The following is an 18,288-nucleotide window of genomic DNA, read 5'->3' on the forward strand; positions in this document are numbered from 1 at the left end:
CAGAATGTAGACAATAATTAGGGTTTTGGAAAATTGTTCCTTGACTGTTAAATCATGGTGTGGGGTTGCTTTGCTACGCTAATAGACCACCAATAATAGAAACCAACTATTCTAAATATCAGAGGGTGACTGAGAAACATGTGAGGCCATCTTATAAAAAATCTTTGAGCTGTAGCATGACAATGATTGTTAACAGACAATATTAAATGTCACATGCTGGAAGACCTGTGGCCTCATTTACAATGACTTGCATTAATAAGCGTACGTCTCAATCCAGAGACAGGCGTACGCTCATAAGAATCCAAATGTATGAATATGTGCATACGAATGGATCCACACACCTATCCTTTGAAAATCCAAACCCAGTCCCTGTAAATGTCCCCATTTACATATGCAACTAATTTAAAAAAACAACAAGATGAACCGGGATTAAAGATTAAGATTAAAGATTAAATTGGGGCTTTCGCTTTTAATTGGCCATGTAATGTTATTACATCCCTGAGGAGCAGTGGGCAGCCTTTTTTGCGGCGTTCGGGGTTAAGGGACTTGCTCAACATCCCAAAGTGACAGCCCAGGTGAGGCTTGAACCGGCAACCCTCCGATTACAAGCTCAGCGTCCTTAACCACTAGGTCACCACTCCCCTCAGCATGATCAGCAAAAGTTGCTGCTCTCACGCTATACAGACTTACACTGACGCGACCTGACTGCTCACACTGTACGTCCATGCACATAGTTGAGCCTCCAATTTCTCTGTCCAAATGACCCACTGCATAGCCATTTTGCTCCCGGTTGTTCTTTGATTTAATTGTGCATGTGCTTCTATGATCGCACAGTTGCAGTGTGAGAGTTTGAGATAAGCCAGTAAGTGGCACTGTTTCAACAGTGCGATACCCTCACGAGGGGCGACCAGGATTTCAAACATGTTTGATTTTCTTGCAACCATACAATTGCTGATCGAGGTGTTAATTGCTTCTCGTCCCCTAATGTATACTGAACAATACACAAAACACGATTTAGCCGAGACTCGGCCTGATCCCAAAAATAGTAGCACGAGTGAAAAATCAGCTCAAAATGGGCCAATAATCACACAGTGTATGCCCGCATGAAAGCTATAAGTAAAGTCAGTTTACCAATACATCAATCGCCTATCCCGCCGTATCCCATCACCCTCTTCTGCCCGATGCCCTCAAGCACACACGTACTGGTCGGTTGAGGTGAACAGTCTGTTGTGTGTGTGTGTGTGCGTGAGGTTGCTAATTAACTGAGTGTTAAGGTTTTCAGATGTAAACGTGTCTTTTACTCAGAGGGCGGCTGACTTCTTGCATTGAGATCCAAGCGCACAGAGCTTCGACAGGTAGTGAACAACATGTGGCTGACTTGGAATAGACAGATAAAAAAATAAATAAAATAAACTTTTAAGGTGCAGTCTGTGACTCTCAGATCCCTCGCTCCCCCTTCCTCCAAACTTTCCAAAGTCCCTCCCTCAGAGGAGCTAACAAGCTAACGTCAGTCCGACAGCAACATCACAGTAATATAACATGCTCTGTTAAAAGCACATTACTGCATCGCTTCTCTCTCTCTCTCTGTATGTGCACACACCTCAGCTGCAGCAGCAACAACAACACAGTGTCACAGCAGCCACACGGAGGCTGCTGTGCGCACATGAACACATGCACCACAGTTCTAGCGTAACAATTACAAATCAAACATAATGTAAATCAAGCAGCAGTAATTACCTTTCAAGCAGAAAACGCACCAATTCTATCTTCTACTCCATACATTGTAAGAAATATGGTGATCCAGCTCAGGAAAGGGGCGGGGCCTGTAAGCAACAGCTGTCAGACAGCCCATCAAACAAAATCCTGGCTCTGATTGGTTCTTTTTGCTCGGTCGCGGTGTATTCTGGCAATCTGCCAAAGGCTGCAAGAGCAGCAGGGGGACTCAATGAGGCTGTTTTATTTCACACAAACTACTAGTTTGATGTAAAGCTGTCCTTTCATAGTGACAACTTTAGCAAATATGACAAAAAGACAGTTGCAGACTGCAATTTTAACTCATAAAAAATGTGTAAATGATACAGGTCAACAGCAGCTCAGAGGTTCATGTGTGAATGTATTGTATTATTTGGGTAGTGTGCCTAATAAATCCTCAGAATGTAAAGCATCAATAAATGTAGAAATGTACGTACACCACCTCAAGACATGACGTGAAGCACCACACATTTCCACAACCACTGAAGTTCTGATACATCCTGTTTTGCTGTGGATTTTGACATACTGTAGATGCCCGTTCTTGGGAGTACGTACCTTTTTGTACGTGAGGCCCCTGGAATTTGTGCAAGCGCCTGCATATATACTCTAATTTAAATGCAGTGGGATGCCTTGAAATGTTCTGAACATGCAAGAAACCCCCAACCATATGAAGGAATTCTGCATTGAGAAGGCACACTGTCCTCAGGACAAAGTAAGAGACTTGTAAAATGGCCACAAATGGCATCTCACTGAAAATATTACACCGAAGACAAGCTTTCAGTGTCTTGGGTGAGTGGGGTTGTTCGGGTAGAGCAGTAAGAATATGCTCTGGTGTTTATATTGTTCGTTTAATGAGTGAAAATATTCTGCTGCAGTATATCAACAACAAGCTAAACAAGGCCACGATTTCAGTTGGGAAACCAAAATGTTTTTGCTTGATGTGCAAATATAGTAAAGTCACTCAATGTCCCACATGTACCATTTTAACACACTAACTCAGATTGGAGTCATGACACGGCCTGCAGATAGTCCTCAGCCTCCTTCAACAGCACTAGTTCAGTGTTTACTGCATTACAAAGCTATTAGGTGACAGCAGGGACACTCCAACAGCGACCTCGCTCAGAGCAGTAGAATGTAGGACATTTTCTGAAGAAAGGCCTCCATTAATGTGACTGTCTGTTATTGATCAACAGAAGGCATTGTTCACATTTTTTTACAACTATTTTTGTTACATGCTGCCTCCTCCAGTGGTTAGAGTAAAGCCTTATGGGGAGTCAGCTCTGTGTGTGTGTGTGTGTGTGTGTGTGTGTGTGTGTAATTTTATAACTATGATTAATTCATAACAGCGTGGCTCAGTGTAGAGTGTGTCGTCCAATTACCGAAGGGTTGGAGATTCAAATCCCACTCTATCCGAGTCATTGTTGTTTTGTCCTTGGGCAAGGCACTTTACCCACATTGCCTCATATGAATGGGTATCAGAATCAGAATCAACTTTATTGAACAAGTAATGTATTGAATACACACGAGGAATTTGTCTTGGTGACCTGTGCTCTCTCTGATAGTGTAAACATTAAATAATAACAATCAACTAGAATAAATAAAAATAAATAAAAAAGAAGCATAAACATAAATATAAAGAGTAGTTAGACTAATATGTGCAAACTAAATAAAATAACAAGATAGTAATAATAGTAATAATAATGAAATGAAATAAAAATACAATAATAATAATAAGATAATAGTGCAGTAGTGCATTGATGAGTAGTGCAGGTGAACATTTAAACTGTATGAACTGTGCATGAATGTTGGTGGTGGTCAGAGGGGCCATAGGCAACAAATGGCAGCCACGCTACTGTTAGTATGTCCCAAGGCAGCTGTGGCTACAATGTAGCTTACCACCACTGGTATGATTGATGTGAGTAACTGGTGTGAATGAATAATAGTTTCTGTACGCACTTTGAGTCTCCTCGAAAAAAACGCTATATACAGTAAATCCAAGCCATTATTATTATTAATGTTATAAAAGGAAGAAAGTTAGTTTTCTAATGTAATGAAGTGATTCTTAAATTTCATCTTGCTCAAATTTTTTGTTTTGCGCACAGAGTACCAAGTCAAATTCCTTGTACTGTCTTAAAACTGTACTTGGCCAATAAAGCATTTCTGATTCTGATTCATTCGTTCATTTATCTTCTGTACACAGATTGCAGATTTGCAGCGGTCTGCTGTTGCTTATTCCAGTTTACATTGGGTGCAATGCGGAAAACACCATTGACGGGACAACCGTCTCTTCCAGGGCATCTGTTACACCACAGTCCATCATTGGAAAATGAAGTCTCCAGAGAAAAAAACCATGTGAGCAAAAGCTGGCTGACTCAGTGCTCAATGTAAGGTTCACAATCCAGAATTTACTTCAACGCTCTCACTCTCTCCTTCCATATTTAAGGTGGCAGTGTGCTACTACAGCTGGTATAGCTCAATGGAGCAGGTGGTCACAGCAGACAGAGAGCTGAAGTTCCCCCTTATGGCCCTGATCTGCCCTTTATCTTTCCAGCCATCCTTTCCTGTCAAACCATTCATGCTTTCCAGCTCAGCTTTATCGCTCCATCACTTCCTGATTACGATCCTCCTTTTCTCTCTCCATATGCATGCCCACACACAGGGTGGCAGCCAAACACTCTGACATCCACCAGATGTGCAGCAGGGCTTTTTATTTTACACCAGATCTCCCTCTCACACAGTTTCTACAGCACATTTAACCACAGCTGAATGCACTTAGTAAGTCAAGAAATGGGCTTCAATATATATTTTGTGCACAATAAAATTAGCAACATGTTTTTTTTCTAGGGATATCAAATATGACATACCAGAGAGACAAACATGTATACACACAAATTATTAAAATTGCTGATTTTAAGATTCTCTAGGACTTAAAATCTCCTCTGGTTAAGCTGTAAAAGCCATAGAAATAAACCATTCCAACAAAGAGAGATACCTACAGTGCGTATGACCTGACCAAATTGTCTCTGATTACAACAGGAGGATTAGTTTGCACAGGGGGATAAAACAAATCCTCCAATAAGTCTAAGTGACAGCGCTACACTGAGTGGGCAGCAGGACACGCTGTAAAACAAAACAGCGGTGATTTCTCCATTCACTGGTGAAGAAAATGGCCGTTCTACTCTCTGCTAATCAAGTTGACAGCACATATTTTAATGGGTTCCTAAAGTTTCATTTTTGGAAACAACAAGACTTGTAACTCCATATCTGCATGTCATAATACAGAAACCATGTTAATGACTTTAAGAACAGGCAAGGGAGATATTTGAACTTTTGGATTTAGAAAGAAAAATAGAAAGTTTCTTTCAGTGAAGCATGCCATACTCAAGCACAGTTAATTTCACTCACACACTCCAACAATCCAGACTTTAGACAATTTGTATTGTTTACAAGCATGTTTTCCATCTAGTGTGAGTTAATCCTACTTTAAAAAGGAAAGATTGAGCCACAGCAGCTGCTCAATTGAACTGATGGATAAGGTCAGTGCTGGTGTTTTGGTCAGCATGCAGCTTTTATTCCAGTTCAACTACTTATTGCAGGAGTTTAAATTGACCAGTTCTAAAAAATAATATGAACAGCACACATGAAATGATGGTCATCAGCTTTTGTTCCATAATGTTTAACAAGATGATTAGCTAATATGTTAAGGTTTTAAAAAACAAACTTTTTTCAGGAAATTTACTTTGAGCTCCTGACATGTTTCAACTGCCATCAGTCAGTATTCCTCAGAGGCATCTACATTTACTCTCCCACACCTGTGTCTCTCTTCTCAGGCAACAGGGCCAGCCTGAGAGGACGCTCAAGTTGGCCACGCCCAGAAAGAACTCATAAGGACACATGTAAGAAATCAGAGCCTCTGAGGAAGTTGGGAGTAGAAACATGTCAGGAGATCAAAGTAAATGTTAAAGTAAATTTCCTGAAAAAAAGTTGTCTCAATAAATGAAACCTTAACATACTATTTCAAAAAAGAATTACTACATAAATGGCTGTTTTAACAGTCAGTGGCCACATTTACATGAGAGCTGTAATTCCCCTTTAATTCAGATTAAATTAAATCCTCTGTAAACTGACCTTGTAAACACTTAATTCTGAATGAAAATGGTAATTAAGAATTTAACTTAAATCCCATTTAGGTGGCTGGTATATTTTGATTTTTATTCTGAATTAAATAATTCCTCGATATTGTAAATGCTTAATTCCACTTTAGGTTAATTCCGGTCGTTCTGCGCATGCTCGTCCTGTTGCAATGAGGCGCTGGTGACAACATATTCCAAGATGGCTGCCCAGACTATTTTTCTAAAGAGAGCCTTATAAGACATGGATATAATAGAAAGAGTGGATGGACGGAAGCATAAAAATGCAGACATTCACAGGGACTTATTGCACACACACACGGACATCAGCAAACAAAGCAGACTACATTGGGACTAGGGATGGGAATTGGTAAGAATTTAGCAAATTCGATTCCATTATTGATACTGCAGTGCTTATTGATTCAATTCCTTACCGATTCTCATTGGGTGAGGGAATTAAATAATACAAATTGATTTGTTTGCTTTAACTCTTTATTATATTATTGTCTCTTTAATTTCCTGTAGATATATCAGCTCTCTTTTAATCCACCAGCTATAGATTGTTTTCACTGGATAATAATATATACAAAAACGCTATATAAAATTGATGAATTATTATTATTACAACATATAACACATACAAACATTTGAGAGTATTTACAGGGCTTCTTTTGAACTTGAACAACTTGATCCAAAACTAATTCAGACGTGGCCATACCAGCCTGTCATTGCCCGATCCCGTTAGATCTTGGAAGCTAAGCAGGTCTGGGTCTGGTTAGTAGTTGGATGGGAGACCACTGAGAATTCCAGGTGCCACAGTGGGGTGGCAGTCGCTGCAGTGGTATCTGTCATTGTGTCCTTGGGCAGGGCACTTCACCTACATTGCCTAGTATGAACGTAGTGTGTGAGTGAGTGTTGGTGGTGGTCGGAGGGGCCGATGGCGCACTATGGCAGTCTGCCCCAGGGCAGCTGTGGCTACAACAGTAGTTTGCCACCACTAAGTGTGGAGTGAAAGAATAATGCCTTAATTCTGTAAAGCGTCTTTGAGTGTCTATGATAAAGCGCTATATAAAATTGATGCATTATTATTGCATTATTATTATAAAACAAATAATTATTCTGTAAAAAAGAACATATTAACCAAAAGTACAGCTGCACTTATTATGTATGTAAACTGTAAAACTTTAGTTTAGCCTTTGTTTAGATTTCTATAAATGGACCTTCAGAGACGCTGTCCCCGTTGTTACGTGACGTCATCAGCCACGCGCGTGTGTGTGTGAACCAGTGTGAAAGAGCAAACTAAAGACAGCGATCTGTAACAATCTCCGGTGTCTGATTACTTGTTATGACAAACTGGCGACGATGTGTGTGTTCTTGTTGAAATTTGTTGTTTTTGGAAGAAAAGTCCATGCAAGAAGCAACTTTTGCGAGAGTGTACAGAACCCAGTAGTGACTAGCGTAGCAACAGAGACGCTACAAACAGCATGGAGGACAGCGCAGCTGCCTGTGGAAGAGGTGGATTTTCCGAGGTGGACAGAAAACATATAGTGGAAGGAGATTCACTTGGTGCGAGCATAAACACACAATATACAGGACCTGGAGGAGTTTATCGTTACGTATTTGCGACGTAAGAGGAACCGATAAGCAGAATAAACAGGCAAGCAAACAAACGATTCCTAGGAATTGGATTACTATGAACCGGTTCTCAGAAAGAACCGGTTTGCGATTCCCATCCCTAATCGGGACACATGGAACCTTGCACCAGAACCTACAGAACTTCACTAATAACATGTGGATCATCGTAAAGTTCTTTCATTCAATGTGCTGTAGAGAGGAAGTAAAGCAGCCATTGTAATAACAACAGGCTTTGATTGACCAAAGTACGGTCCACTGCCTCCCTCTCCAATAATCTATCTCCCTTCAACTCCTCAGCTGACCAAAGTGAAACAGTATATTATTGTCGAGCTGCTGCTTCCAAACTTAAAGTGAAAACAGTTCTTATCATATGGTCTTCTATGTTGTAGCCAAAAAGAAGGTTTGTTATGTGTCTTTTCCCGATAGACGTGATTCGTCACGTTCACCCCCTGTCCAATCAGAATCCTTCCCAACCCCCAGACCTAAAGCAGAATTGATTAAAGCAGAATAAATCTGTTTTCCATGTAAACCTCAATTCGGAATTACTTTTTCCATGTAAACACAAAGCAGAACACTTTAATTCTAAATGATTTAATTTGGAATAATTAATTCTGAATTAAAAAACATCATGTAACTGTGACCACCGTTACTAGTCCTTTCTTCACACCCTGATTTGAACTAACCCATCTCGAGTCCCAACAATCACCAGTGATTGAACTGATGACTCATGACATTTCCTTATCATTTCAGGCTGTGACCACACACCGCATTGTCAGCTTTGCCAATCATCACAGTCAGAATAGATTTGTCTGCGTCGAACAAAGGGCAAAGACAAGCAGTTGTGTTTTGTTGCTCCTGGCTACAGTTTGGAAAAAATCAGCCATTATGCTTTGTTCTAGCACGACATAATTACTTCTATTACAACTAGTCAATTTTTACTGCGGACGATGAAGTTTTAAAAGAACTTGAAGGCAATTGATTCTTCATTATATTTTCCAAGTCATTGCCTTTCAGGACTCGCTCTATCTCAGCTCACGTTGGACTGGCAGAGAATGATGCAAGCTGTGGAACAAAAAGATCACACGTTCCCCTGTAGTGCTGGATCTGCTTTGCCCATTCCAGATGGGAGGCTGCACACGCCAATGTACAGCTGCTTGAAGATGGGATCCTCACGTAAGGAACTGTTGAATTCTTTATGGTATAAAGTTAATCGATCGTTTGCAATGACCTAAAGCAGCTCCTCCGTGCACCTTTGAGTCTGTTTTGACAGACAGGCAGCACATCAGTCAGTAAACTTTGCCATATTTTACGAGGCTTTCCAAAACATTGTCTGAAGGGATCTTTTGCCAACAATGTGCTCTTTGTTGGTTTTCTTGTGTTATAGAAGCAGAACTAACAACTCATTTGCAATTTTAATGTTTTTTTTTCCTCTTGACTATTACAACAACAACAAAAAACAATGAAAAACTAAATGGTAGAAGACAGATAATGTTTTTTTTTGTTTTTTAAAGTAAATGATTGTCATTTTTCCCCAACTGTAAACCTTCTAACACAAACAAATGATGGTAAACTTTGTGGCCGGTGAATGAACACAAGTGCAGAAAGAATGGGATCCTGTATCACATAAGATTAAAGGTCTTTAGTTGCTATATGCCTGTGTTAGCAAACTGTCAACCTGACAAACTGATGATTATTTCTAGTACTGGTTTAGTTGCAAAGAACTTTCATTGATTATGTTTTGGAAATGTGTCCAGAATTCACACGATATATGTTTAAATGAATGTGATCATTTCTGCACAAGTTTTAAGTTGTTTAAAAACAAATGTGTGCAGACAACCCTTTTTTAATCTTCCCTCTCAGTGCAAAAGTCCATACAGCCCCTTCCCCGCCTTTTTACGGTCAAAATATTTATGTAATAAGATATATAAGCTCCTTTATGCAGTTAGCTTCAATCCAACTAATAAATTGCATGCATTCAATTTAAAAATGTAGTGTAATTTTCTTCTCCATAGACCTATAAAACATAATTTGTTTAAGTAAAAAGATCACGTTGTTTGAAAGAGCCCTAGCAACAAAGAATTTACCCTTTGGATTAAATTCAAACCCAACACAGTATTTGGACACATTTGATACTGAGGAACATTTCTGAAGCAACATCTGCAAAAATGTTTCTCATGGATAGGTGTGGACAGAACATCTGGGACTCACCAGCTGTGAAGTCCTTGTTGAGGTCTATGAATGCATTGGAATGAGGGATCCGCAGGCTAACAGGTGAGCTCAGTGCCTTCTGCCACACTGGAATCCTAAAGTAACAACCACAGACAGTGAATAAGTAAAGGCTTGATATATATAAGTAGAGACAAAAGAAAGAAGTTACAATGGGAACTTTATTACCTATTAGTTAGATAACAGACTTCAGTCACGGTAGGGCTGGTGGTTCCAAAAATGTCTGGAATCATGTCACCGTTAAAACTGTGGAGAGAGGCCAATGGTGCTTAGCATTAACTGTTATGTTGAGTTTGATAGTTACAGTAAGTAAATATGGTACAGATCAAAGGTTAACGCACAGCACCACATTCTCCCTCACATGCAGTGTCTTAGTAATAGAGATGTGCAGTTGTTAAACACGTTTAAAAAAAAAAGCCTTCAGAGAGGTAAAGTAACACATAGCTTAGATGTGGACAATGCAAGTCCTGGACGGCTGCAGTCCTGTGTGTGTTAGACAAATCAATCTAAACAATTAGTTATGATCCAGCTCTGCAGAAGGTTGGATAAACTACTTGAGGTGTAAGTATTAATTGATTGTTTGATCAATGATTTAGCCAAATCAATCTAAAGTATAAACATTGATATCCATCACCATTTGTCATCCCGCTTTATTTTTTTGTTTAAAACACCAAACTTTAGTTGGTGAGAAACGTTTTTTTTTTTTTTTTTCAAATAATGTTTTTCATGTAAATGCCTTAAACAGTCAGGCAATAACATTCTCAAAATGTATCAATATTGTGTTTTTATTCTTTAATGTGAAAAACACAGATTGTTGTCTGATATCAATGGCAGTCCTCTAAATCAAACCAAATCAAAATCGTATCGTGGCAGGCTTTGTGCCATCCACAAATATTGAATCGTTGTTTTGATAATCAATACCGTATCGTATCGGAATGAAACAGGTAATCTACATCCCTATAAACTACTCTGAAATAGTGATGGAGCCTCCCAAGAGATGCATTCATATTGTCTTACCTGGTTAAATGGTAGAACAGCATGCAATGATTTATACTTTAGTTTAATATTAAATAAAATGCAAATGAGCAGTACGTTTTATTTGCAAAGTCCACAAATGGTATAAAAAAATATATAAATGGGTGCATTAGTTGTGTATTAGTAGCTAAAGGTAGATTCCTCAATCCCAGTTAGTGTAAACATTATTTAGATTGATACTTACTCCATAACCAGTGGTTGATCTGTAAAGGTGTCATTGAGCCTGAGCCCTGCACTTGTATCTGCAGAAATAAAAAAGACAAAACACCTAGACATTACTAATCATTGCTCTTGATTAAACCCTGGTGTAAAATAGTGTAAATAAAAGAAAATAAATGGATCTTACTCTGGTATTTGCCCATTATGAGCATTTTCTATACATGAAGGAGTTGAGTTCAAACATTGTTTCATAAAACTATGAATTGATGATGATGAGTGGCCATCATGAAACATTCACACACTCACTTACTGGCCCACAGGGGAGTTACTGATAACAGAGGATCTGTTTCATTAGAGTTTGTTCACGCTCACCATGGTTGGTTTAATGAAAACAAAGTCTGGTCTTGGCTGCCCAGTCATTCATCCCACCAACAACAAACAAGCGCACCAGGCGACATTAATCGATGGTTTAGGATTTAGTCACGATCTGAAAGTCATCATCAAAGTGGACTTTATTTACGATTTGCTTTCATGGCCTGGTTCCAACACTTAGGCTCTTTTCACCCTGGCATTATCAGAGATCCTCAGTGTTTTGTAAAGCAACCATAGTTTCTTCAGTGAGATGAAAAGAATTGAGCAGACATTTTACAAGCTGCAATAGAAGCCCGGCTAGGCACTAAAGCCTACAGCATTGAACAGTGATGGCTTCTGAAAAAGGCAGTAAAGGTCACATTTTCACAGAAATGAGATGATGTGGCTAAATGAAAACAAAACTCAGTTTAGTTCTCTGGTCTTAATCTATAACAAAAGTAGTACCTAATGTCTGGTTGTCTCCCCAAAAGATGAAAATAGACACAAGTTTCTGATTGGACAAGGCAGTTAGAAGGACATCCATTTGTGAGTCTCCATCATAGTCTCCTGGGACGACACTGGTGATGACAGTGTTTCTGAAAAGGACAAGAATGACAAATATTTATTTTCAACATCTAAATAAAATTGAAACTGAAGACTTGCACAGAATACTCCAGTAAAACCCTTAGTGCTGCACTTTGTATGGAAACTGTTGTGTAAATGAAGTCTTATGAAAGATTTATGCACATATATTAGCAAAATATGATCAACAACATCAGGATTATTAGTTAGTTACTAGCAGTTGCTGACAATTATTATCTTTTTTGAAGACATTGTCTTCAAAAATATGTTAGCTATACATAAAATGAGCGTTTTTTTGTTTTTTAAAGCAAATTTACCTTGGCAGCATTTCTTTGGTGATGTTAACTTTGGGCTTAAAGTAAGGAGGTTTTGAGTCAGCCAAGAAAATCAGAAGCTCAGCATCTGAAAAAAGAAGAAAATAATGTTCTAAGGAGCTTCTCTGTGAGTTCATCTCTTTTGCTTTAGGTACTGACAAAATGACATCGTGTTTTGTTTTCACCCAATCACATCTTCATTACCTTTTCAAAGGTAAAACCATACAAGGATATTTTTACCAACACACTATGAATCTATTTTTTTTAAATGGTAAAACTACCAGACTAGACACTAGACTCTAATACAACACACTCTTTGTAGCTGATGGTTGTGACTAGAACCCGTTTTTCAAAATGCACAGTGTAACACAAGGGTCAGGTTGAATAAAAACAACTAGTGAATGTTGCTTTATACCACGAGTAACCTAGATCATAGCAGTACTTTGATTCACACCAAATGTGGCATCCTGTCCTGTTGCTAAGGCTGCAGAACCTCCACTCTGACTTGTATATTAGTGTACAATAAGTGTGTGATAACAAAGGCACTGTTATATTTTTTTTGCAGCATTTCTGAGTTTCTCACCGTGACCACTGCTGAATTACAGCAGAGGACATCTGTAAACGGTTCAGTTACAACTAGCATCACTGCTACTTGTAACATATACAATAAACCAGGGGTTTCCAACTAGTCTCACCCTGGGACCCACATTTTGCCACAGTCATTAAATCTCGACCCACGTTTTTTTTAGAATTCAACCAACCAAATTTTGTTTTTCAATAACACACATACAGCGTATTGTCTTTTTAAAAACATAAATCTAAATATTTCCTGTGCAACATGTATTTCACAGCATCCAACATGAGACATTAGGTATTGATTTATTTTTGACCAGCTGTCCGTGGCCCACCCAGTACAGGTCCAGGACCCACCAGTTGAGAATGACTGAAATAAACAAAGGGCTGTTCTGAATGATACATTATATACAGTTTATTATATATAAAGTTTATAAACTAAATAAGCAGCTCAAGTACTGTATTGTTTTTAAAATATCAGTTCATCTAGTGGTTCCCAACTGAGGGGCGTGCCCCAATGACATCAAGACAGAGGGAGACCTTGCTGAACCTTGAGCATGAAAAATATGAAAAGTGTTTTTCTTTGCACTTTATAATTAATAAATAAAAAGATTTGTTACTGATACAAAATTTGTGATTACAATTTTCATGAGATTTGAAGTCCAAAATATTTTTTTTTTCGAAAAAGGTCACACTTTTTTTAACTTGTTTTTTTTTTACATTTTCTTTCTTCAAAGGGGGTGCAACAGATCGGGAACCACTGAGTTAATCCATTAAAATGTCCTTCTACAGTATTTCTTGTAACTTAGCATTTAAATAAATGATTATTGGAAATGCCTAACCCCCATCGAGAGCTTGAGATAGGCACCAGCAGACCCCCGTGACCCTGAAAATAGGAGAAAGCAGGTCAGAAAATGAATGGATTGATTATTGGAACTGATTATTGATTACTATTTCTAAATAATGATGCATTGATTATTTCACCCTACCTTTATACAGTATCTAAATTAAGCTACTATTGATTTTTTTTTTTAAATATACCTTTCAAGTAACACAAAAAAAACAACAATTTCAACTCATACAAGCTCAGAGAAAGTCTACATTACCATAGAAACAGTTGGATGCCTTAAACCATGATTATTTTTTTTTTGCATTTTTTTTTTTTTTTTGAATACTTTATTAAAAATTCAGGTTTTTACACTCTGTTATTTTAGGAACATGTTTCTCACACACATTGGACAGATGTCAGAGTGGAGCTGCTTTAACTATAAAGGGGGCACACCAGAGCAGTGTGGGGGTCCAGTGCCTTGCTCAAGGGCACCTCCGCAGTGCTTGAGAAGTGCCCTGGCACCTCTCCAGCTACAAGAAAAACTTCCATATTTTTTGTCCGCACCAGGACTTGAACCGGTTCCCAACCCAAATCCCTACGGACTGGGCTACTGGGTTTTTCAACCACTGGGGTGTGCCGTGGGAAATCACTCAATTTATCCTAATTGTTCTAAAAAACATTTTTGAAAACAAATTAATTATTGTCTGCAAATATGCCATTGTGCTGCCTTTTTTAAATATTACTTTTATCCCTCCCATGATGTGTATCAAGTATGCACAATATGAAAGATATAATATTTTTTTGTTTATTTGATTCCTATTAAAAACACTTGAGAATGACAGCAGATTGTTAATTGCACTTTCATTAGAAAGAAGAATTGTGAAATATCATATTTCATTCCTATTCAAGACACTTTGATAAGAACGACTATATTGTTAATAGAGGCTACAAAGTTTAATTTTTCAACATTTTTGGTTGGTGATGGGCCTAGGGATTTTTTCAAGCTTTTAGTTAACTGGATTTTAATTTTTATTTATCCTTTAATGTTGCTGTTCTTATGATGTTTATGCACTCTTGTTTTATTATTCTATTGTGTTGCACTTGTACTTTTACCACAACTCTGTACAGCACTTAGTGATTTTATCTGCAAAAAGCGCTTTATAAATAAAACTTACTTACTTTTTTTTTTTTTTCAATGAAAAGATGTACCTCTGCTCCAGAAAGTTTGAAAAACACTGTTCTACTGATTCTAATCAATAAACATATCTGGGATTTGGGGGTGGGAAAAATATTGATGAATTGATGCATCGTTATTGAGACACAGTAGTCGATAACCAGTGCATACATTTTCAATAATTGTTTATTTAAACTGTAAAAATGAATAAATTACTATAGAAGGGACATTTACATATGTTTTAAAAGCACTATAGTTGAGCCGCCAGTTTAGTTTATCACACATGTATATATAAAATAAACTTAATGTTATATAATTAGAAATACCCTTTTTTGTTCAGTGTTTGTTCGTTGTATTGTATATGTTACAAGAAAGAATGCTGCTATGTTAGCGCTGTACCATGCACTTCTAGCTTATACTGAGTTTTGTAAAAAAAAAAAAAAAAAAAAAAAAAATCCATAGAGGCCATGGTGAGAAACAAAGAAATGCTGTGAAAAGTGCAATGCATTGATTCAAGTTGTATCGCGATGAATCGAAACATAATCCAATCAAAGTCCTTATATTCAGAATCAAATCGTGAGGTGCCTAAGGATTCCCAACCATATCTGTCATAGTATTGGACCCAATTACCCAAACTAGTGAAAATGTCAACAAACATGTTAATTGAGGACACGTGGTAAACAGCTGTGTGTTGGAAATGCTAGTTCTCACAGGCACACGCTTGTCTGGTTTTAGTTTCAGAGTGGCTATCCCTATGTAGCCGTACAGACAACCCCAGTGCTATTCATACGTGGCCTATAACGTTAACGGATGTCATGTGACCATTCCGTGGAAGAAAATCAAATCCACTTCAGAAGGTTAGGGGTAGTTAGTCTGTAACGTGGTTTAGGGTAAGGGGTTACGGTTAGGGTTGAGCAAACAAAAGGGGCCAATGAGGGGCGCTATGTATGAATATTACAACAATTCATAAATACGTAGCATGTCCGTAACGTAGTTTAGGAATCTACAAATAAGCCTTTTCACACTCATGAACTGCGCATGCGTGACTTTGGGGGGGTCATAGGTTGAGAGGGATATAAACATAAACAAGCTCATCCACTCTGTTGATATTTCCAACCTAACAGCATTCTTAATGTTATTCCAGAGATCGTTAGTGTTTTAATAGTGTTCATATTATTAATATTACACATATTCAGACTGGAGGAGGGACCAGGGTTTTCTGCTGAAGCCACTTTTGGCCGATCCGAGCACTTTTAAAAACTGATGGAAGCAGCTCAGCAGCAGTATTGAAGCAAGACAGTCCCATCGCTTCCACCCCTGGTGAATAAAAACACAGACTACCTGGGTCTCCAGTGGGCGGAATAGGACTCTACCCGGGAATGATGCACGTATCCGAGCACTTTTAAAAACCAATGTGAGAAACAGTATCAAAGCGACACACCTCCTCTGTTTCCACACTCCTTCTCCAAAGCTTTTAAATTTTGATTGTTATGTATTTGCTGTATTTATTGTTGTGGTTGGTTTCTGTTTCTGAGTGTGAAAAGCACAGTATGAGTTCTCACTTTGAAAAGGTACATTTACGTGGTACACTATTCGCAAACCAGGGCCATGATTATTTTTATTAAGCCATTATTTTAATTCAATTCACAAATTTGAAGGAAGAGCACAAGATGGACAGGTCGATAAGTGGACTGGAGTAACGCCATCAGCTGAAACAGTTTGAAAAGTCAGGAAAAACAGAATTTTTAGCTTGTGTGCAGCATTACCATTAGCAGCTAACTTGGTCTTTCTGCCTTGGAGACTGATACCACGTTTACGCAAAACATCTTTCAAGGAATCAACGCAACATCATATAAAATAATGAAAATCTCTGTCAGACTCGCTTCCTACACGTCAGCCATGGCTAGTTTATCACTCTTGACCTTTGACCTAACGTGGAAGAACTGAACCAGTGCGAGAGTGAAAAGGCTTATAAATAGCAAACAGAAGTACAAGTACGTAGCGTCTTAATCACGTGTCCTATCACGTGCCCTAAACTGGCAAATGAGGGGCGCTACGTACGGATAGAAAGTACGTATATTGAACGGCTACATACGGATAGCCACTGCCTTATAGTTTACACAAATCAGTCTCCATTTCATATTCCTATTGTTCTAATAAATAATTATTGTATTACATTATATTGTATTGCTAAGAAGTTAATCAGGGTGCTGTCAGCAGCATTTCATCTTCTCGTTAACAATGAATTGGTGACAGCTGTGAGCAATTTGAAATGTATCCATTAAATCCTCAGCCTTCTCAAACAATTAATGTAAAACAAAACATACGTAAATGATGTCACAGACAATTCACCAGTGTTTATATATGGAAATAAATGTGTTTAGGCACATCTAATTAAAACACCTGCAGCAATATAATTAGAATAGTAGCTCAGAGTCGGTGCAGAATAATCATTTTATGACTAAAACATCACATACATGGGGATTCCTAACATCACGATGATATAAAACGGACACAAAACATGAGCCATGTGGTTAATTCTACGTCTTCCTCTCTGGAGGTATGAACTTACGCTCTCTGATGATGAAGATGTCAGTCTGTTTATCCGAGTTGAAGTCTCCAAACGCGGCCACTGTCCCGTAATTTGCGCCACCAAACAGGTCCGTTGTTACATCCTGAAGCGCAAATGTGTGGTGTTCTCCCCAAATGACCAAAACCAACGCAAAATAATAATATGTCATCTTCCCCATTTTGATGCTAGTACAGCACCTCATAACAACACCAACTGTGTTACGGCAATCCGCTTTACAGCAGAATGATTGTGGAAGACCTTTTCAATATATGATTGATTTTAATATCTGACATAATATTTAAGATATTATTTTCAAATTATATTATTTTTACAGTTAAATAAAAACATGTTTAACGATAAACGATGTTTAAAATTAAATATTTGGTATTTTTCTTTACGTCAGTGTCGCGCACACGAGTGGCGTGACAGCTGATTGCACAGCGAAGAAACAGGATGTTGGTTGTTGTGAGAAGGAAGTAGAACAATGTACCTTCAAAATAAGATAATACAAATCACATAATATGCATTTATTGCTTAATCCGGCCACCATTTATCACATAAAATAAAATCAAACAGGTTTACAGTTTTTTAATGACTTTATAAGACGTTCTTTCTTGTCACTGGCAGCCAAAAACCCCAGAACTTTGCTTTATTTTGAAGAGAGGACATTTCCTCTTGTGTTAAATCTCCTCCACTTGCCATATAAAGTGTACTGTAAACATGGCGAGCCTGGTTGATGTCGGCTGGAAACTACTGGAATTCAAAGCAAAATCTAAGCGTAAAGGTCTGACTCGATACACTGCATGATGTCGCTACAGATTCACACGCACTGTAACTGTAAAGCACGGATTTTAACGTTTGACTTGATGTTCTCATCTAACGACTACACTGCAGTGTGAGCATGGAAAGGTCAGGGGTGAGAAGGTGCTCTAACTCAGGCTATTTAAGGAGCTTCT

General features: G+C 38.2%; 2 protein-coding genes and 1 pseudogene across 4 annotated transcripts in view; 2 read left to right on the forward strand and 1 right to left on the reverse strand.

Annotated features, from left to right (window-relative positions):
• itfg1 (integrin alpha FG-GAP repeat containing 1) overlaps nt 1–17,578 on the reverse strand; it is a 223,503-nt gene extending 205,925 nt beyond the window's left edge. The window contains exons 1-6 of the mRNA XM_028441662.1: nt 17,333–17,578; nt 12,188–12,272; nt 11,754–11,884; nt 10,963–11,020; nt 9,912–9,989; nt 9,726–9,820 (exon numbers count right to left, since the gene is read on the reverse strand). Coding sequence (XP_028297463.1) covers nt 9,726–9,820; nt 9,912–9,989; nt 10,963–11,020; nt 11,754–11,884; nt 12,188–12,272; nt 17,333–17,534 — 649 coding nt within the window. The 5' untranslated portion in view covers nt 17,535–17,578. The remainder of the gene's footprint in view (nt 1–9,725; nt 9,821–9,911; nt 9,990–10,962; nt 11,021–11,753; nt 11,885–12,187; nt 12,273–17,332) is intronic.
• On the forward strand, nt 6,587–6,704 carry LOC114461343 (uncharacterized; annotated as a pseudogene).
• Nucleotides 17,579–18,017: 439 nt separating the features above from the next.
• phkb (phosphorylase kinase, beta) overlaps nt 18,018–18,288 on the forward strand; it is a 158,243-nt gene continuing 157,972 nt past the window's right edge. For 2 of the 3 annotated variants that reach the window (XM_028441651.1, XM_028441654.1), the window contains exon 1: nt 18,018–18,116. In XM_028441651.1, the coding sequence (XP_028297452.1) occupies nt 18,053–18,116 (64 nt within the window). In that variant the 5' untranslated portion in view covers nt 18,018–18,052. The remainder of the gene's footprint in view (nt 18,117–18,288) is intronic. The other variant, XM_028441656.1, reaches the window with a different exon arrangement.

The sequence above is a fragment of the Gouania willdenowi genome, chromosome 3 (genome assembly GCF_900634775.1).
Source record: "Gouania willdenowi chromosome 3, fGouWil2.1, whole genome shotgun sequence".
In the NCBI taxonomy this organism is placed as follows: domain Eukaryota; kingdom Metazoa; phylum Chordata; class Actinopteri; order Blenniiformes; family Gobiesocidae; genus Gouania; species Gouania willdenowi.